We start from the raw sequence: 21,648 nt of genomic DNA, 5'->3' as shown, positions 1-21,648 counted from the left end.
ACTGAAAGCAAATGTAACCAACAACTAGAATCAGTGAAATTAAACCAATCCCAAGGGAAAGCACCTCTCTGTCTACAGTAGCTCTCTAGCCTGTGCTGCAGCAAGGGAATTTAGTATTCATTTTGTATGTCTCCCTACAAAGCATTTGTTTAACTGCTTGCATGAGAGTAAGTGAACACGTGGGCAAAACAGTAGGTGAGGATCCATATTGCTGCTCAACTTTCACACTTACAGCTGGGCTAGAGCCCAGCACACTTGCTGTACAAAGCATCGGATGTTCGTGGCTCACTGTTAGTCACTGCATCCTTAATGCCAACCTCAGATGTGAGGTTAGCACACATGCCCACCCTCTACTGAAGCATTGCAAAGAGCAGATGTCAGCCTCATTTCCAGACTGACCTTCAGCACTTGTTTATCTAGACACTGCTGAATCGATTACAGTAAAAAGAACAAACTGATTAGGCATTATTTCTGGACAAGACTGTTTGCTCAAGGTTACTTAAACTGAACAACTCCCATCTCTTTGGCTTATTTTTAAGCCTTCCTCTGCAAACCTCAGTGGCTGTTGTGATATGTTTTTAGAAGTTGCTTTTAAATAATGCACTTATTCTTCTGTGCCTACACCACAATCAGTCTCTCATTGCTACCAGCCACTTCAAGTTTTTCCACAGCTGGTCACTGGTTGTACACATTTCATTTTCTGGTCACCTAACTCCAGAGGAGACATGCAGGGGAGGGAGGTGACATTAGGCTACCAACACCCTACTTGAAGAAATGCATCACAGGTGAGCAAAAATAATTCCTTCATTTCTAAATGAGCACTACTGTCCATGGATGCTTCACACTGGAGTTTGGAATTCAGTTCCCATATCAGGAAGACAAAGGGGAAGTTTTAACCACTGTGAAATTAAAGATGTTTTTGTTTGAATAACATCTCTACCAGCATACAAACAGAGGTACTGTGTACTTTAATGCAACTGCAGGAAGAGAAAAAAGACTGTGCCACACCACACCCAAACAACTGCATACTGAACTGCTATCTATACCTCACAGACATAAGATTTGTAAATCCACCTAAAAGGGTATAAGAAAAATGTTCTGATACAAAGTTTATAGCTATAGAAAGCTACAATGAATCAATAAGGAAATGTGATAAAATTACCATTTGATTAATTTAAATATTCAGTTTAATAGCTCACATTACGGCATAGGTTTAGAAGAGCTGATGGATTTTTAAGATAATCTGAGGAGGAAGTCTAAAAAAAAACTTATAAGGGACACATTCCTTTGTCCTTCCCTAAAATATCATAATTGTTGGTCTGACTTGTTTCCTCTTTCATAGAAAGACATTTACTGTCAGGATGTACAAGGTTTTTACCTGCCAATGACATTTTTGCAATGAATGATTTCTGAGGGTTAATGAGAATGAATGTACTGAAATCAAAAACATGCTTTCAGCAGACCAGGCAAAAATTGTGAAGTATTTCTTATTTATACCAATTTAGGCCATTCTTCTATTAATTTTGAATTAAAAATACAGAAAAAAATCCTGGAAAATTAAAAATTAGAAAAAAGTACAAAGCTTCATGTGAAGAAAAAAATTAAGCTAGACATTTCTAATATAGGAAGTGTGCAAATTGTGTCATCACTGTAGTGTCACAACAGCTGTTTGGGATTTAACTATTAAACATGAAAACAAACTGACCACTCCTCCTCCATGCAACGACCAACACAAAGCTTCAGTTGTTTATCTTTGCCACAGATACTCTATGGAGACAGAATATAAAAGCCTTCTGTAGCATTGAGCAGAAGCAGGGTAAAAAAAATACAGAAGTCAGGGTGATTTACTTCTGGAACTGAAAAGACTGCCAAGACTGAAAACTGCCAGGTGAATCCCACAGTTTAGAAGTTCTCATTAGCAAATGATGACTAGGCTTCCATGAGCTCATTCATATAGAGCCTGTACTACAGGCCCCGTAGGATACTGCCTGTGATAGAAAGTGTTGAAGATTCAATAACCTCAAAGCACTTCTATCTGAAGTAAGGAAATCAGGGAAAAGTGAACAACGGTCAGTACCAGGGCACAGTGCCTTGAGAGCCATAAAGTGAACAAAAAAATCTCAAACTGAGGTAAGGTCCCAATGGCAGACAGGGAAGAAAAATCCTCTGTGTGCTTGCATTCAGTGCTGCTTGGCAAATGTTCCTGTCCCAATGGTCCCAGGCAGCTTTCACACACAGTGATTACGACAAAGGAAAATTCTGATGGTCACTTTTAAATACGTTTTGTATTTTTTCCTTTACTACCAAAATCTTTTACGTGGCTTTCAGCTTCTAACTCACAAATATCTTCAGCTACAAAGTAAGGAAAAAACATGCTTCCAAGGGCATTCTACAGACCACAGCTGTAGAAGTTTAATTTCAAAAGAGGATGGAAATTTGGAAGATCTGAGGAATTACCACAGGACCAAAAGACAGACATCTAGATTGAGATGTGTCTGCTCAAGCGTGCATCTAGAAATTCCAAGCAGCATAAAAGAGTCAGATTAAATCAGACCTGAAGCTTAAAAGGCCTGACAAGCCAGCAACTGCATCCTCTCTCTGCCATCTGATAAGCATCTGTGACAGCTGAAAATACTGAGAGGTCAGATGATGATGTCAAACTGAGCAATCTGGCTTCTAGAAGGTAACGGAAAGAAAGAAAACATTACTGATACACTGGCAATGTTACATAGCATTTCATATTCAGGAAAGACAAAGTACTTGAAAGCAACTTTCCAAAGCCAAAACTGCATGTAGCTCAAAGTAGTTATTTTGGGTCCTATTAGAATGAAAACAAACATTACTGGACTGAAATTGGAGACTGCCTGCGAAGAGATCTTACTCAGTACGGGTGAAGAGGAACTGCTCTTAACAAGCAAGGAACATACCAAATTATTTAGAATTACTGGCTTGCTCGTAGAGGACGTATCACAATGCTTGGAACTCAGGTAAGCAGCAATTCCCTCCAAAAAAGTGTTAAGATCACTGCTGTGCCCCCACAGTGCTTCAAAGTATAACACTTTCTAGAAATAAGCTTGTTTTGAATAGTAAATAACACTAATAAAAGACATTATTACAGCAAATACAGTTCCAACATAGTTATACAAGGCTACAGAAAAAAAAAAAAACACACTAAAAGGAACTCACATAGCAAAATAACTAATGAAGAGTTAAATAATAATAAAAATACTGTCAGCATAAACCAGAATTTAGCTCATAAGGAGCAGCATGGCACAAGGCTAGATCAAAGCCTAAGCACTACTAAGATAAGATCTAACATAAGCCAAGAACCAAGAGGTCTGACCAAAAACAAACAAACAAGGCTAGAAGCCTGCACACTTTCTGTCCAGTTTTAAAGAGAATAGTTTTCAGTAAACAAAACAGATTTTTGTTTGTTTCCATTATTTTATTCAAGACAAAGACAGTATGTTATGCCTCATGAAAGTTATTTGGATCAAAGTAAAACCAAATGAAACTATTATTCCCCTGTGCTAAAAGCATAATACAATAGGATAATTACAACATACACATTGTCCTGAAAGAGATGCATAATTTGGTGCGCCAAACAAACAAGAAGGGGGGAGGACATTAGCCTCTAACTAAAGGATATTCAAAAGAAATAAAAATCCATTTGTACACAAAAAGTGCAGAAGTGCCTCAAACTTGCAGTAACTTTCGTGTGTTCATTTCTATTTTTAAAATATATTTCTAGACTGGACTTCAGTCATTACACCAAATTTGCCACTTCTTTAATCAGCACAGGGCTACAGCTATAATTACTATGATCAAGAAGCTTAAAAATAAGCAAAAGGACACAATAAATACCTTGTACATTCAATTAATGTGACTTTTAGTCGACCTTCTGTCAGTGGTAAATCCTGTATACAGAGGTCTCGATCTTCATATTCATCAGGTGATGATACTTGAAATGGAAAGAAAGGTTTGTACCTGAAAAACACAGAAGAGAACTCAAATTACATAAAACAGACTAACACACAGCTTAAGAAGTGGTAATGGGATCGGAAAGAAACTTTAATGCTCCAGGAGAGAAAAACTGTCATTTCTGCACAATTGTTGCTCAAAAGGTATAATAAGTTCATAAAATTTTCTGAGTGCACGAGCCTGGAGAATAAGTATTCAACCTTTACTGTAACGTATAACCTGAGTTTCATTTACCAGCACTGAAAATTCTGAGAAAAAGGGAAGTCACACAGAACATGTTTGTGACTGCAGATGTTATGAGTCCTTTCTGTATGAAATACCCTAACAGGTCTTTATTTTAAGTTTATCGTTAGCAAAAATTATCACTACTTTCGAAGGTGAAAAAAAATATTGAGACACTAAATCCTGAATTGTCTCAGCACTGATGTGATAACTAAAGAATTCTAAAGAAAGAGAACAGTTTAGTTACACAGATTAGTGCTTCTTTCATTTAGTGAAAAGCATGTAATTCTTTTCTTCCCATCTCCTGGAATTACAATGAGAACACAGGAACCATGTTGTTTATTTTTTTCCCCTTGAGCCTTTCTTCCCCTCAACACTACAGGAGACTCTCATGGAAAGCAGTTCACGTTCAGAACAGTCAGTGTTTTACAAGCACTGCCTCACCACACAGCTTGCTCGTTCGGAGCAGAGGACGCTGACTTTTGGGCACAGCTTTCCCTTCTCACCACTGCTCCAGTGTGGGACACGGTCAGCACCCGAGGGCAAGCAGCAAGGGCTCATCCTTGGAAACAGGAAAATATTATGGAATCTGCAGTAGTATTTACATGAAGCATTTGAGAAAGAACTTCTAGGGAATTTCTTCTTTCCATTTTGACTTACTGCTAGTTTCCTACCACTTTCTAGTGCTTAGTTTTCCATTCTGTCACTAACACAGCCTTCCAGAGAGTATTTCTGCACAGATGACTTGCAAATAGCAGCTCACAAACATCCCTGCCTGCAGGATGTATCTGCCATTTCATAAGAAAGAAGTCTTTCACAAACACTGTTTGCTTAACCATCAGAAGCATCTGCTTGTCACATTCAGAGATCACAATATGTTCAGGAAATGGTCACACGGATCTGAACTGGAGAGTCTCAGAAATTCAAATAAATCATGAAGTGCCCTTTGACTGTCGACACTCTTCAGGAGGGAGCCCAGCACTCTGGTTCAAGACACTTCAGTTTTGCACCGGCACCAGCCTTGGAGGGAGCCACGAGAGACACATTTCTTTTGTTCTCCTCGTGAATGAGTCCATCTTAACCCTCCAGTTCTTTTATTGAAATCCAATTCAATTTCTAGCTTTAATTTTGTTCCAAGTTTCTCTCTCATTAGCTTCTCCAGAAAGAAGGCTGCTTTGAAGTTGGACAAGTTAAAATACTCTGACTTAAAAACTTTATACAATTATTTTGCATGAAAAAATATGAAACATTTAGATCACAACAGCCATAGTATAGATTTGAGTGTGCCATAAGCTGCCAGCCCCAAGTACTCCGTATGTGCATTGTCTGGTTTGATACGCTACTTATAACCTTACCTTGAAGTTCTTGAATTAATAGCAATATTAAAAAACAAATAGCAATAGCTAAAAAAACAAATAGCAATAGCTACAAGAAGGGGAAAAATAGCACTACCATTTCCACTCTATAAACTGGGAGAAGCACTGCTGCTGTGGGACCTCAGGTGCACACCGAGCCCCAGCACAACCCTGCCACAGTATGAGCAACAGCATCCTCTTCTTTTCGGGAATGACTTTCCCCCCGAGAAACAGATTCTGCTCAGAATTTGTTCAGCAAAAAAAAAAAAAAGGATCTGTTAGACAACTATGCTGCAAAAAATGCCATGTTTTGAGTGAGTCATTACTTGTAGGTTTTTTTTATTTTTCAGCACAGTAAGAAATTAATTTCTACTAGCACAGGCAAAAGCACAAGGAAGAAAAAAAACAACAAAAAACCACCTTTCCAATTAGTCCAGCAGCTAAGTACTGTCTCCAAGAGGTCTTCCAGCAAAACAACCAAATAAAACACTTGGTCAAGTCAAAGATGTAGTCTCTAAAGTAGTAGCTTCAGAACAAAATGTTAAACACAATATACACCGCAGTCTTTTGTTACAACATGGAATAAGGAAATAATCCTCAGGGTTTATTATTTCTGTTATAGTTAGTATTGTCTTAATCTAATTTTGACTTCTATTATACATCTTAAATTAATGTACCAGTGAACCCAAGAGAGGAAAATATCTGAAATGTCAATGAAGTTACCTACAGTAACATGCATAACACTTAAAGAGTGTATGCTAGACTTTGGGTTGTACAGCACTCAATTAAATTTCCTATAAATATCAAATGAAAAAGCCCTCAACAAAATTACTAAGTCACAACAGGAGTTTATGCTCACATTCTTACCAATAAAACACACTTGCAAAATCCTTAGCAAGAAATCCTAATACATCACTTATTTCCACTGGCATGTGGGCAGCAGGAAATCCACGCTCGTATCCCAACAGCTATCCCACATTCTCCCAGCTTTTCCTCCATGGTAAGGAAAGCCTGAAAGCCACATTACCTTCTAAGGCACCGCTGCCTGCAGCCACAGCACTGCTGTTCCCAGTGTCAGAGCAGCAGCACAGAGCAGGCAGCATCTCACTTCCCTGCCTAGAAGCATCCTGTTGCTTGAAGAAATGAATGTAAAGCTTTATGAAACAGGAATTTCCTACAGGGATAATGCAACACTTTTAGTATGAAAGTGAAGTTATTTTTCTGTATATTAGAGTATGGGGGCTTCTAGCTCCTAGTGACAGCAACAATTCAGGGAAGCTGTGTCAGTGCATTGCTCTCAGGAATTCAAAGCTTTTGATTTGGAAGCCCCGAATGAGAAAAAAGTGTAGTGTCTATTTGGCTGTCTCTGTCTTTAAGTATTAATCCAGGATTCTCAGCTTTAACCCATAACCAACAAATGTCCATTAAATTGGTGCTTTGCTCTGGTCTGCAGTGGGTCGGCAGGTTGCTGCAGCCTGGTAAAAATGTACAAGCTATGGCAACAGACTGGGAGAACATAGGACTCTGCTGGAAGAACAGCACTAAGGAAAACTTATCAAAAGCTACTTCTAAGAACTAGAGGATGTTGCTAAACTGAGTTGCTAGCCTGACCTCCCAAGTAAGCTTCCCTTGCATCTACGCTATATCTGTTCTGACTAGGGTCTAATGCTGTCTCTTCTTATTCAGCAAGGTCAAAAATTCAAGCTCATGTCCCACATCCTTGTTCTGCAAAATAGGATTACACCAAATTGATCCATGTATCCAAAAGCTTCCTTTACAAATCCAGACATGTAAACGAAACCAAACAAGTATCAGAAACAAGGTCACAGAGGAAGACCTCCGTCTTTAAACTGTAGCTATTAAGTCTTAGTGAACTCCACATCCCTTCCACGAGGAAAAATATAAAACAGCAAAAACAAACAAAAAACTCCATCGCATTGTAGCTATACTAAAAAACAAACACCTTAGTCAACGTTACACTCCAAAAATCCTGCTTCGATATGGCACGTTATTTAACACTTTTCATATCAGATATATCAGATGCTTCTATTTGTTTGTAATTTAACAAAGTATCTCCACAAATGGATCATCTTATCTTGTCCAGAAGCCCAAAATTCAAATAGCACACAAAAAATGTTAAAGAGCAGCAGTGTGACTTTGTAAGGAGAGAAAAAAATCACTGAACTGATCTGTGAAGTTCTAGCAAATGAAGAAAAAAACATAGAAGTTATATTTAAAGGTTGCTGAATAGCAGAAGGGTTTTGACAAACACCACAAGACTACTGAAAAAAAAAGTAGTAATGTCACATGAGGAATTAGGTCAGATGATTATACTGAAAGATAATAAAGAAAAGGTTACTCAGTTAATAGACAGGATTAAAGATACACTTAAAATAGCATAATACTTAGCTCTTTAACACACAAAGCACTGCAAAAACATTTCCAGACCCTGCCTGCAGCCAGCGTGTCTCCTGCACACTAAGAACTCTTCCACTTGATTCATGTCGCATTTCTGAGCCACTTCAGGGGCTCCTTTGCTCTCATCACCACCTGAGATCAAAACTGCATCTGTAAGAAACAAATCAAACTTGCTCCCTTCATCTGAGGGGGTTCAGCCCCTGAATGGCATCTTTCTCCCTTCCTGTTGCCAGTTCTGCTGGAGAGCAGCAAATACTCACCTATGTGGTAGGAACGAGACTCATTCGCTGCTTTACTTTATAAACGTCTTATCCACATTCCCATCGATTTGTGTTTGCTACTTGTGCTTCTTAAGCCAGTTGTTAGTGGAGGAAAGGACAGGAATCTTCTATATCTTAATTTAGTTTGAGAAACCTATTGAATAAATAGAGTGCTTCCCCAGAACTTACTTAAATTTTGATTCATGTGATGAAATACTACTAAGAACTGAGAATAAGAACAACAAATTTAAAATAAATAACTAAATATCAAGCTATCCAGCCAAAGATAACCCACGGCATATGTGTTTCTGCTCATTGCATCTGCCAAGAACATCCCAAATCCCAGCACAAAAGTCTCTGTTAGGGCTCAGTAGAGAAAAGAAGACATTCAGAAACTCCCAGCAGCACATTTCCTACCTCGGTACACAGGAGATTTACAGCTGCATTTTTAAATGCAGGAGGAGGTGAGCATTTTGGTGAGAACAGAGCTTTGGTTCACAAGTGAGAGGATATTTCTAGAATAAATTCTGGGAGACGTTTATTCTCTGGTTTTACGAAGAACATTTAACATCTAAGCAAGCAGTCTAAAACCTCACGGGTTTCTGTTCAAGCCCACATTAATCACTTGTGTTTTACAAATCCCAACACTGCTTCACTGCCATAAAATACAACTCACTGTTGCTAAGTTTACGAATTTTTTAAATCAACTTGCAGATTCATGTCACGACATTACCTAAACATTTAAATCTTAACAAACAAGGAAAAAAGAAGGAAGAGGAAATCACAGAAGTCTCCACTGATTAAATACATGGCTTTTTTTTTTTTTTTTTTGTAGTTTAAGTCTGTTTTGTGTACATTTCAAGGCTTCAACTTCTTTTTTTTGCTGGAGTATATGAAAACAAATCAAAATCTGAAGTGGAACTGTGGTTGGCAAAACAATGATTTACTCTTGTCAATGCTACATCACTAGGAGGTTTTAACATCCAAAATACAGTGGAAAGAATACTTGCTATTTTAATTCTCTTGCCATTTTTATTTTCCCTTTTGGAAATATACAAAAAGGTTTATTAAACTACAGAATAAAATGCAAAGTCACTTTTAGAGACAGCTTTTTTTTTTTATCTGATTCACAGAAATATGAATTTCAGTTTATGAAATATAAGCATTTAAAAATTGACCAACATCAAATAACATTGCAATTGTTGTCATTTGGGAAGAACCAAATTCTTACACTGTGTGTAACTCCAGCTCAAGTTTACCACAAAAAAAACTCTAAAATATTACAACCTACTCCTAAAAGGGCATGATCACAGTGAGATTTTGAAAGCACTTATCAGCTTACGTTAAGGCTTGCTAACATTAAACTGCAATCTGCTTATACCGTTCTTCACATTGAAGATTAAACATGGAACTCACCCTAATTTGAAAACAGTAATCAATAGGGTGAGGGTTTCTTTTTTTTTTTTTGCAAAAGTAAATCTCCACTTCCACTGAATTTGCAAGGAACAAAGCCCCAGAACTGTCTGAATCCCAATCCCGCGGGCTTCTGCAACCTTAAATGCACCCTTACCCCAACAGAAATCTTCTCATTTGAGCTTTACCCACACCTAAAAAAACCTCAGGCCATGAAAATCACTACGATAAGAGCAGGTTTCTTTTCTCGTGAGTTTTAAGGAAAACTGCAAATGCCTCCTAGCACTCCACCCACTGTGTTAGAGGATATTCTGCTGCAGACGTGGGAGGCTCATATGCAGAAGCTCTCAATACAATGACAGTTTCTTTTTATGTCAAGACCTCAAAAAATAGAAATTTTATTTTTTCACTGAACCATGGAATAGCTCTGTTCGGAAGGATTTTTTTCTTCAGATACGTTTCACACATTTAGGCCACAGTCTTCTTTCTTGCAATTGTATCAGGACACTCAGCATGCCTCAAATCAGACATTTAAAATTAATACTTAAAACTGTAAGACTCACTCTATAATGGCTGACTGAAAAAACATATATTCACATAGCTCATTTCAGAAAAAATAGGTTGATTTCTTTTCCAGCTTATATGACATTAGTCATTGTAAATAGGGCAATGAAAGCCTTGCTGTTGCTCTCTATTCGGAATAGCCACGGGCAAAGAGAAATCTAAAATCAGCCTTATCAAAACTTACATTCTTAGCACAAACATCATCAGTTTGACCACATACAGATTTCTGCATGTCTCAAAAATATTCTTCAAAACTCTCAACTCTATAAACATAGCCAACAACTGTTTCATTTCCTTGAGTTTTCATGTTCCTTCAGAGACTATTTTTTTTATAGCTTCATTATGTTTTGTTTCAAATTACATTTAATGAAGCCAACTGATGGTTCAAGCTATGAGAAAGACCAGAATTGTCACCATGAGACAGGACAGGGACAGCCACCTAACAGGAAGGTGGAGTGGTGGTCTGCTCTATGTGAGCCAGATGGTGCCCAACACACTCGAGAGGGGAAGGTGAGCTTCAGCAGCCGTTCCAGCAAGCAGCTTTTAGGCATTTAAGAAGAACATCACCAACAAGCTAAGACACTCCAGATCTCCACACCTTCAGCCAGTTGGATTAGGGATTGGTTCCAGTAAGTACCACAGAAGAATGTCAGCATTTTCCCACTTCAACAACATACTCCCCCCATAAGGAGGTTTCAAGCTCCTCTACAAACACAATTTCTGTGCAGCTCTAGTCAGAAGGAAATGACATTGGTGTTCTAACAAATTCCACCTCGGTGCATAGCTCTCCCACTGAGATGGAGTTTTAGTCCTCTGCCCTAAACACCAGCCCGCAGGAAAACTATTGACACCCACTCAGAGAGTTTTTGGGGAGGGCAGAAAATCACTTTTACACTGAAGGCAGTCTCTAAGAGAGAAAAAGCCAGAAGTGGTAAAACTCTGAGTCTATTCCGAATTCTAGACATCATACCTTGCAAGGTTTAACCCAGCTCTCCATTTAGCTTTAAAAAATGTATGAACTATCAAAGCTTCTCTGCAATTTACATCGATCTAGGCACTTTTACAACACTGAAGATGGCCCCATTTACACCCTGCAAGTCTTCAAGTGTTGGAGTTAGCCTAGCACCAACCAACAGTACCCTTTTCAAAGCTGAGATGACGCAAACAGCATCAACCAAGGATGTATTTCAGCCACAGCCCAACTCTCTGGACAGCAGCAGAGGGGAGGGCATGCCATCAAGCATGTTTGTCAGCTTGGAACAGCTCGGCTTGGGAAGCAGTATGACAGAGCAGTTTAGAAATGAGTCCTCGGTATAAACAAAGCAGCCCAAATAATGCAGCTGTCCTGTCTGGATGTGCCCTGCAGCACTGCTGCTGAGGACCACGCACAGGAAAGGGGTGCAAGATGAGTTATCAGGAGGGATTCCCACACTTTACAAATCCTGCCACCGATAGCACATCAGCTGTGACTTGTGATTATATCTGGAAGAAGCAGCTTATCCAATTAGTACAACCTTCTCCCAGCATGCCCATAATGAATTTGGATATTTTCTCTAATTTGCTCTTCTTTCAAAAGAACAGAAAAATCTGAGTTTTTGCAGTATTGTTTTAAAACAATACTACTGACAAACACTGCTGTTCCCACCCCACCTCCCCCTGTAATCCACTGGGCTCTTTGCTTGGCAACATCAGAGTTTTGTTTTGTTTATTCTGCCATATTGCCCGAAGTATGCAGAGTTATTTGGGAAAATAAAACAACAACAAAAACCAAGAAGCTGCTGTGAAGTTTCCAGAACCAGACTGCATCGTTTCCCCTGTTTAATTGCTCTGGAAGTATTCACCACACCAGATCATTCACAGCAGTGATTCAAACAATTCCATGAAGGCTTCAATCATGTCACTGTAAGACTGAGACCTTCAACTTCCACTCATCCTACTTCAACTAAAGCAAATGGGAATAATGCTTTAGCTCATTTACTACACAGCTGACATTCACGGAAAAGCATACTTTAGCACTTATGCTTTTTCTCTGTGACTTAAATATATTTGGATGGGTCAGTTTCAAAGTTTGCCAAATCATTTATATACTACTCCATGTATCAGCATCTTCCTTCCAGTTGTACGTGCAGAGTATAATTCTGTACTTAGCACCATTATAAAAGCAGACCATAATAACTGCACCCATTTCCTTCTGAATAGGCATTTTCCAGAACTATGTTGATGTTTAAAACTGACAGAGGAAAATTCACTGAGGTTTAGCATTAAGACTAGGAAAAGAAAAAGACAGAGATACATTACTATCTTTTCCATTAGATGTCCACCAATTATTTTTCAATTTTTGCCCAATATTTTAAAGTATTTTTTGTTTAACTTAAATCTCAAATTGGCATCGCAAGTTTTACACTTCAACAAATGGAAAATTAAAAAAAAGATAACTTTTCTGATTGCCTAAGTATTACTTTATGCTAGTCATATCTGGCAACAAGTTACAGTCTCTGAGCACATGTAATAGTCTGATTAACACTATCACCAGCTGATCTCTGCAATATTCATTTTTTGCAGACATATTTTTACAATATCCAATAAGTCTTTGGGAACATGAAAACAACACTGGAGTTCTAGCACAGCAATAATTTCCATTACATGAACCAGGTCTAAGGGAGAGGGCTGAGTGCACTGCTCCTCACAGACCTGCTGAACAACAGTGTAGCTACAAGCTGAACAGTGGAATCAATAAATTATACAAGTGAGCTGTTCCCATGTAGTTTTAAGTCTAAAATAAATTACAGCAGCTGCACAATGAAGAAAAAAAGTAGTCAAGAAAAATAGTAGCCCTCTAGAGTCCAAATCAGAATTGAAAAGCCTCTCTCTCATCTTCCAGAGAGCATTTTGAAGTAAGGACTGTATTATAGTCTAGATTTATTTGGCTATTGAAATTACTACCATTTGTTATATAGTAAAGGTAAAAAATGACAAGAAACGTTTCCAAAACTTGTGTTAATCTTCCTTGTCTCTGAACTGAGATGCACAATGTTCCAGAAGCAAGATTTAACTAGAAGCATGGTAAATATAGCAGAAACAACTCCACTGAAGAAATGTCAAGTTGCACATTCAGCTTAGTATGTCACGGCCACCCAAGGAATGCTTGTACAAAATAATGACCCCAAGTCCCTGCCATGCAAACTGGTATCTACACTCTTTTCCTAAATGCAAACTTACCCACTGTTACAAACAAAGTGTTGATATTCACACCCAGAATAAAACCTGCTGAAAAATCTGCTTGTTCCCAGCTATCACTGCTTTCTTCTGGACAGCAGCACAGTTTGATATCACCATGCAAATGGTTTTGTATTACAGCAATTGATGTATTTTAGAGACCAGGATGGCACAGTTTATCCATTAAATTAAGGAACCACTTACATATGTAACAACGTCCCTTTCATACACATTTTAGCAATAAAACTTATTAATCCCAGTAGCAGTTCTAAATTTAAAGTCTCCTATAATATCAAGAATAATCAAATGTTGAAATAGTTTTAAATCAAACAAGCGTGAACATGAACTGTAAACACAGGAGCACACTGGGTGACTTGAGGCAATCTGTGCAGGAATGCAGAACAAGCAGTTTCCCTTTGAAACCCCATAACATGAAAGGACTAGCAGCTCCAGCAGCCAGAGCCCAAGCTTCCCACCAGCTGGAGCAGCACAGTTACACCACCGCTACTGCAGCCTATTGAACCTACCCACGGAAACTGAAGAGCACAGAACTGCCCAAACTGCAGCCTGTTATTCAGAACAACCCAACCCCAGTGCTTGACCACTGCTCCCTGCCTGCTGCAGGAATGTTCTCATCCCATCTCTGAGCTGGGTTTATCTAGTGAGGATGTATCAAGCCATAGCCCAATATGTAGTATAAAGTATGTAGTAGATGTGTGTTAGATGCTTACAGCTTGGTACTGCAACTCCTATATAACTGACATTTGCTTTGAAATAAGTTACCTTTACAGTGGTACTTTTAATTTTTGCATTTCATCTTGCAATAAGAAAATATATATATACGACAGTCGAAAAAAGTAATTTTAACTGACAACTGAACACAAACAAATGCATTCGTTCTCACTGGGCAGCAACATGAGCTTGTTCCTCCAGACACAACCTCTGAGAGAGATCCAGTGCCCAAGTGAAGGCACAAAAAGCTCAGTACTACACACAGCTCCCTTCTGTACCAGCAGCACCTTGAAGAAAACAAAACATTTAAGGTTCCAGGACTCAGATCTGCTTACCATGTGTCAGGTTACCAACAGATACCAAATCCTGCACAAATAAAAAATGTGCTTGTCCCTGCACTACGAAGATAATCTTTCAAGCATGAAACTGCTGTCTACAGACAGACCTACTGATCCCAATTATCAGCACTCTGCCAGCAGCAGAACAAGTCTTTGTGCTGGCATCATTTAGATCATCAGCACGCTGGAACAATCTGAAAACCCACAAGTATCACAGTGCTTCTCTGTCATCCATTTTTGCAGAGCTTAAGAAAAAAAAAGCTTCTGTCTGGAATGGGCAGAGGCATGGTGATACATTAACAAAATAATAATTCTTTCCTTCCAGTAGAACAGGAATGAGAACTTCATTCAAATAGGTGCATTCCTACAGATTTAACTGGTAAGAGAAGTTTGTCTCACAACTACAGCACAAATCCACTTGGGAAAAGAACATACACATCCTCTAACTTTGCAGAATCTATAATGTAGGTATTTCTATTGACAGCTGATTTCTAAAACCAGAAATGCTCACAATGAGTATTTCTGGTTAGAATAACTTCATCTTATTGATAATATAGGTATATTTAATTTTATACTTCTTCCAATATCTCTACTGCCAAATTATGAAGTCACTTCTATTATAAGAAGCATTTCATAATCAAGAGCTACTTGCATTACTTCTCAGCTTCAGTTTTGCCAATAGTAAGAAATTGCTATGTAACCTTCAAATCACATTCTGTAACAGTAAATTAAAATAAACTTGTCTAATGGTTCTTGACAGTGATGTTCAATAGAGCTCCAGCTTAAAAATAAAGCAGAAAGCTATTTAACATAACTAATTACATTGCAAATGACCAGTTGAAAGGATAATTCGCATTGGAAAAGACTTCAGGTGGTCACTTAATGTCAAACAAAAATGTTCAAGTAATCCTATGTGAGATTACTTCTGAATAAAGAACTCCACTCTGATAGCATGCATTAAATTAAAGCCAAATATGCTTCTTCAAACAAGCTAATATCCATACCAAAATATTAAGAGTTCTTCTTACTATAAGGAATGAAGAAATCAGGTGTTCTTAAAATACACTGAACTCCCTCCAATGCTTTGGCAATACGTAAGCTGCTTAGGATCTAAATGGATGAACTTAAAAGACCTTAAACTTGTGGAAAAACAGCAGCAGATAGAATTTTGACATCACTGATGGGGAAATACTTTGAAATTCACTTTTGGATGGGAAACTAAATTGCAAGTACTTCCTCCTTTCCCTCTATAGATACAAAACTCTTCCTGTGCATTTGTTACAGAAATGTGTATTTGTCTAGAGCAAAAAAACCCCAACAAAATAAACAAACCAAAAACAAAAAAACAACTTGAGCTCCCTAAATCCTGCACAAAGAAATCAGAACCAACAGAACTACAGCTGACTTGAGACAGGCTTTTGAGTGTAATTAGTGTAACTACACACCTGACATGGAATATCAAGGTTGTCACCAATAAGCAGGTTAATGAGCAAGGTGTAAGCTCATTAGAGAACAAAGAAATGAACCTGTAACACCTCCAACAGCACAAACAAGCAAGAAGACAAACACTTAAAACAGTCCTTGCTCTAAATACTAAGTGTGCTACAGCAGTGCTAGTAACCACAGCCTGATGTTAACCACTTAATCCTACTATTAAAAGGACACAATATAGGGAGTCAAAACCAACATAAAGAAGTATCTGTGGTACTACTTTTGCAGAACTGTTTGAGAGCATAGTATGAGAAGTGAAAGCTTGGATTCAGTCTGCTCAATAAATTCCTATTGGCATTCTCTAGCAAAAGAAGTCCACATGAAAAATCCAGTGGTGGGTAAACTGTGCTGGTGGGCATGGCTCACTGCTACTGGCACTCCCCAGATCCAGAGACTTTGGGACAGCAGAACACAGTGGGTAAGAGGCTGATGCACGATAACGTCTCTCAAGGGTGAACCAAAACTCACGTGTATGGGAAGAAAAGAAGAACACATTTGAGCAGGATGCTTCAATAACAGATCACAGTTTTCAGAAAAGCAAGCTGCTCACGTTTCTATAGCAAAGCAACAAAAGCATTAAATTTAGCTAGAGAACAGTAATAGTTCTTGCTGCTTCCAACTGAATTGCACAGACCCTTCATCAGCAATGACTGAAAAAACAAAACCACCCTACTATTGAATGTTTTACTGGCAGCCTCACTTCCATGAATGCAACCAGCTTCTACCACTAGATAGCTGCTCTGCACTGAATGGCAATTGCTTCAGAATGAGCATTTGCCAGATATAAATACGTTTCTTCGAGAGCCAAAGAAAAGTGATTACACACTATTAGAATGAAACACAAATACTACTTATTTGTTTAGAAAAACTGCATCCCTCCTTTTTCCATTAGTAGACTATTGCTTTTATAGAGAAACTTGTATGTGCTACATTAAGTGAATTTTGAAACACAGTGGTCTACACTGCCTCCCCTCATGGGTACCCAGAGGGCTTTGGGAATGCATGAGGTCTCCCTCCACATTCACACTGCAGCTACGTACAATGCACAAAGACACACTTGGCAACGGATGACACGAAAGAATATGGTGTTAGTAATCACTGTTTTGTTGCCTGTAATTTGGTACACATCTGGGAAGACAAAAGGATGGCTGCAGTAACCTGTCTATGGAGGCATCCAGTATGCATGTGAAGACAGAACACATGTATGCTTTTCCTATTACCATATTTTACAATTAAATAATGTAAGAAAGGGGATCTGTTTCATTGTAACTCAGTTACAGAACATTCAAAAAAAATCAACTACTGGCAGAAGTTCTCTTCTTAGGCCATTCATCAGCCCTCTAAAGGTTGTCAAAAATATGCAATTTTTGTTGCTCTTTATAATTAATTTTAACACTACTTATCTTAAAGTTAAAACTCCTTTGTGGACTCAATCTGGAAACTATCAAAATAACAAACCCTTTTAACCAGCTGGAAATAGAACTCCCTGCACTCCAAGTGCTTTTGTTTACAGGGTTGTAATTACTGCTACTCAAGGATTTATTTACAAGAGTTACTTGAGCAAGAGGCTTTGAACTATACACAGAAACAAGCACTAGGTACTAAACAAGAAACATATAGACCACACGAAAAGAATGGAGAGAGGATAAGCACATTCCTAGTATGTGAGAAATTGTTAAGTTTTATGTAAGGTAACAGGTTATTAAGCAATTGTGAAACTGTCCTGACTTCTTTAAGCTCTTTGTTAAGGAACATACTAACGTGGCTAATGTATTCTTTGAAATACCTATTAAAAATACAATGTTTTGCATCTTATTAACAGAGAACTAGATTTTCCAAATCAGCTCTCCACATCACGTAAGCCTGAACGCCTCAGTTCTCAACTCTGCCATCCTATGTATTGTCACTGCGTGATGGTTAGTTACTTGTCAGTTACTAGCTAAACAAACTCATATAACATGCTCCACAAAACATTGGGTGCATGTGGACAGCCAAAGAGTTCACAGATAATGAACCTAAAGGTCTCCATGAAGGAATGGGTCTGCAGTCTCACCAGAAAATGTGAAAGGCAAAGTTCCAAACAGTTGGAATGCCAATGACCCAGTCTTCCTTACTTAAGGTAATTTCATTAACAGGCATTAAGCTCAGTCTGCTGCCTTGCCCCATTGCAACACAGTGGGTCAGAGTTACACATTCTGAACATGAAATAAAACATAAAGGACAAAAGCACCACACACACAGTTGGACACTGCTGAATATCAGTCATCGTGTAGGAACAGGCCAACTATCCAGTGTGAGAATCAGCTGTGATAATGTCTTCCAATCAAGCATTCTCAAATTCTCAACTCCTGACAAGTTAAAGAAAACATTCTAAAATAATTTAACTTTTCTTAGTTTTATAATAATTTGTGTGTTATATTGTTCTCAGTGTCAGTTAGCTTTCCGTCTTCATACACTTCTTCTCATTTCTGGCCCAAACACTGAGCTCTATTTCTTCCCTTTCTCACCTCCAGTCTCTTTAACATGCCAGTGAGTTCCACATGCTGAAAGGTACAGAGCATTTGAGAAATATATTGACAATCCACTACATCTAACCAAAAAGGGAACCCTACTATCCAGGTGAATCCTTCAAAGAAAAGCAAAGAAGCCTTTCTCCTGTTGCTGAAAAGAAAGAGCACATCATCGCTGCTTCCACAAACAGGCTAGAAACTTGTCTGGAGAGCATAAAGATGATTTGCTCTACTTGCTCTTTCTAGGTACACTGAGAATGCTTGCTATCACTGAGACCATGCTCTCTCAGACTCTCCTTTGGGCTTTTTTTCCCCACATTCAGCAGTTTCTATCTCCTTCCAGAATAGTAAAAGGATGGAAGCAGACTTGCTCTTGACAGTTTCACTGCTGCCCAGTGCCTTCCAGACAGCAGTTCAGTACCCTGAAATCTCAAAGAACCACCACATTACTTTAAGTAACTAATTACTGCCCTTCTGGGGCTTTCCAAGTCGTGGATACCTTACACATCCACTTGCATGAGAACTCTTCTAAATTAGACTGCAGAAGAACCAACTGAAAAGGCTTTAAAAATTATGACACTGCTAATTACACTTCAAACAGGCATTTTCAGTTAGTAATGCCTGAGCAATCTCAAAGAAAAGGCTTATTGGAGAAGAATGTAGTAAACAAAAATCCTTCCTTCACATGTAACAAGAGCTACAAGGAATGAACCAGAAAGAAAAGAAACATCGTATCCTGAGAATGTTAAGATACTTGAGAGAAGGGGAACATTGTATACCTTCACAGATGCGTGAGAGTATTTTCTTCTTTTTAATCAAAAATCAAGGTGGAATCAAAACGATGCCACCTGCCACTTCTACTACAGAAACTTCACATTGTACAGTACTGCAGCATCTGCCTTAACAGAAAGAAAACATTTCAGCTTCCAAAAAAAAAAAAAGAAAGAAAAAAACGAGAAGCTCCCCAAAGCTTTACCACAATAGGAGCAACACATCTCCTATCAACATTTGCATTTCACCAAAGTTACTGAAGAAATAAAGCAAACCGGAAGGAGGAGGCCACTGCTTATCATGTGATCCCAGAAATACTCCCTAAAGAGAGGGCTTATTCGTGCCTCACGTTAAGCAACAAAACCCTTGTCTCTCTGGACAAGCATCTGGTTGAGGGGGGGGCTCACCAGCAGCAGAAAGCCACCCTCAGGGCACATGCTGTTCTGCAGAGCCAGTCTCCTGTACCTCCCAAAGATAATCACAGTGCTATTGTTGGACACCTGACAGGACTCAAGAACTCCTGGCACCTACTTTTTCCAGCACTTAGTTCTGTGTGTTCTGGGGCTTGTCACAGTCTCACTGCATGATGGCTTTTCCCACCTGTTGCAAATGTAAATTCATGCCTAACTCCATAGAAAACACTATCAACATGCAATGTACAAGCACCCCAGCTGCAGAAATACCAACGGAGTCTCTCTTTATATAACATAACACCATCTCCAACGCACTCTTCCCTAAGTAATGTTCTGGGCACGGGTCATCTCTTACCTGATTTTGTAATTGGGCAGGGTGTGCTTGCGCTTGATAACCTTCTTGAACTGGTTGACAATGATGGAAGTGAGCTGAGGCATGGGCCTCCCTTCAAACTGCGACTTGACTTCGAAGACGATAAGGGGATCATCCATGAAGGAGAAGTACCAGTGCGTGAAGGGCAGGCGTGTGAAGACCAGCTTCAGCTTGCCCATCACCCGGGACAGCTTGACAAAGAGGTAGGCCGACTTGCCAAAGACCAGGTCGGCATCGATGGCCAAGTGGAAGCCGCCGTTGTACTCCAGGTCCACCTCGAAGCCCAGCTCCTCGGGGCAGCCCTCCTCGCTGCACATCACGGGCCGGATGAGCCGGACAGCCTTGAACACGGGCAGGACATTACCCAGATACACGTCCCGGAGGCTCAGCCCCTCCAGCACCTTCCCCGTCATCTTGGTCTGCAGCAGCTCCTCGAACTCCACCTTGATCTTTTTGGTCACCCAGTTCCTCACCAGGGCCGTGTCCCGGAGCTCCCTGAAGAGGAACAGGAAGACGGCGTTGAGGAAATGGCACGTCTCCTCGCTGGACGAGGGCTCCGAGCCGGGCTCCGGCTGCTGGGCCGGCTTGGTGCCGGGCTCCGGGCCCGCCGAGGGAGCCGAGGCGGCGGGGGCCGAGGCCGGGGCCGGCTCCGGGGCCGCCTGACCGCCCGCGGGCTCGGTGCCATGCAAATAGTCCTTGAGGCTGCGGCCGGCCGCGACGCGGGCGTAGACGAGGCCGTCGTCGGCTCCGGCCGCCCCGGGGGGCTGCGGGGCTTTCCTATAGAGGAGCAGCAGCTGCAACAGCAGCGTGACGAGACAGCCGGCCAGCGCCGACAGCAGGATGGCGTACACCGAAAGCATCCTCGCCCGCAGCACGACTCCGTCCCCTCGCGGCCCCGCGTTTAACGGCCCGACACTGCCGGCTGCCGCTCCCCGCGCGCCGCCGCCTCATCCGGGTCCACCCCGCGCCCTCCTCGCGGCGGCGGCGGCAGCAGCGGCGGCGGCTTCGGCCGCAGCGGCGGCGGGGGGCGGAGCCAGCCCGTCCTCAGCGCGATGCTATTGGCGGAGAGGGGAAGGCCCCGTAGGCGCGTCACGGCGCGGGGCGGTATGGCGTCGCTGTGTGGCGTGCGCATGCGTGGGGGTGGGGGCTGTGGGAGTGGGTTTGGGGCGCCCGAAATGGCTGTGGGCAGAGCTCAGGGGGCTGTCAGTGAGGGGTGATGTTCCGAAACGAGAGGGCGGGTGGTGGGTTCTGAGTGAAACCGCTCTGGAGAAAGCCGGAGGTGCGGGGGTTCCTTACTAAGCTCCTTTGCTGCTTCCCGCTGGTGAGAAGTTTGGGGTGAATGTCAAAGTATGTGTTCTCAAGCTCTGCTGCTGGTGGTTATAAGATATGAACCTTATCGGGCTAGCCTTGATTGAATGAAAGGGGTGAAGTTGTCAGGAGGGAGCAAGAAGGGCTGAGAGGAGCACATGTCGGACTCATCGGACGTTGAACATCTACGTCGGCTGACCCAAAAGACCCACTGCATTCAGATGAGTTTTACTGTCACATACCACAACTGTTATTTTTACTGAAAAACACAAACATGCTTCCA

The 21,648-nt window shown here is 40.5% G+C and overlaps 1 protein-coding gene across 1 annotated transcript in view; it reads right to left on the bottom strand.

Annotated features, from left to right (window-relative positions):
* PDZD8 (PDZ domain containing 8) overlaps positions 1-21,067 on the bottom strand; it is a 47,998-nt gene extending 26,931 nt beyond the window's left edge. The window contains exons 1-2 of the mRNA XM_065746837.1: positions 20,040-21,067; positions 3,865-3,987 (exon numbers count right to left, since the gene is read on the bottom strand). Coding sequence (XP_065602909.1) covers positions 3,865-3,987; positions 20,040-20,917 — 1,001 coding nt within the window. The 5' untranslated portion in view covers positions 20,918-21,067. The remainder of the gene's footprint in view (positions 1-3,864; positions 3,988-20,039) is intronic.
* Positions 21,068-21,648: the final 581 nt, after the last annotated feature.

This window comes from Cyrtonyx montezumae, unplaced genomic scaffold (genome assembly GCF_038088225.1).
Source record: "Cyrtonyx montezumae isolate F1298 unplaced genomic scaffold, pur_monq_1.0 scaffold_4, whole genome shotgun sequence".
In the NCBI taxonomy this organism is placed as follows: Eukaryota; Metazoa; Chordata; class Aves; order Galliformes; family Odontophoridae; genus Cyrtonyx; species Cyrtonyx montezumae.
Note: the sequence above shows the minus strand (reverse complement) of the source record. Positions and strands in the feature narration are given on the sequence as shown.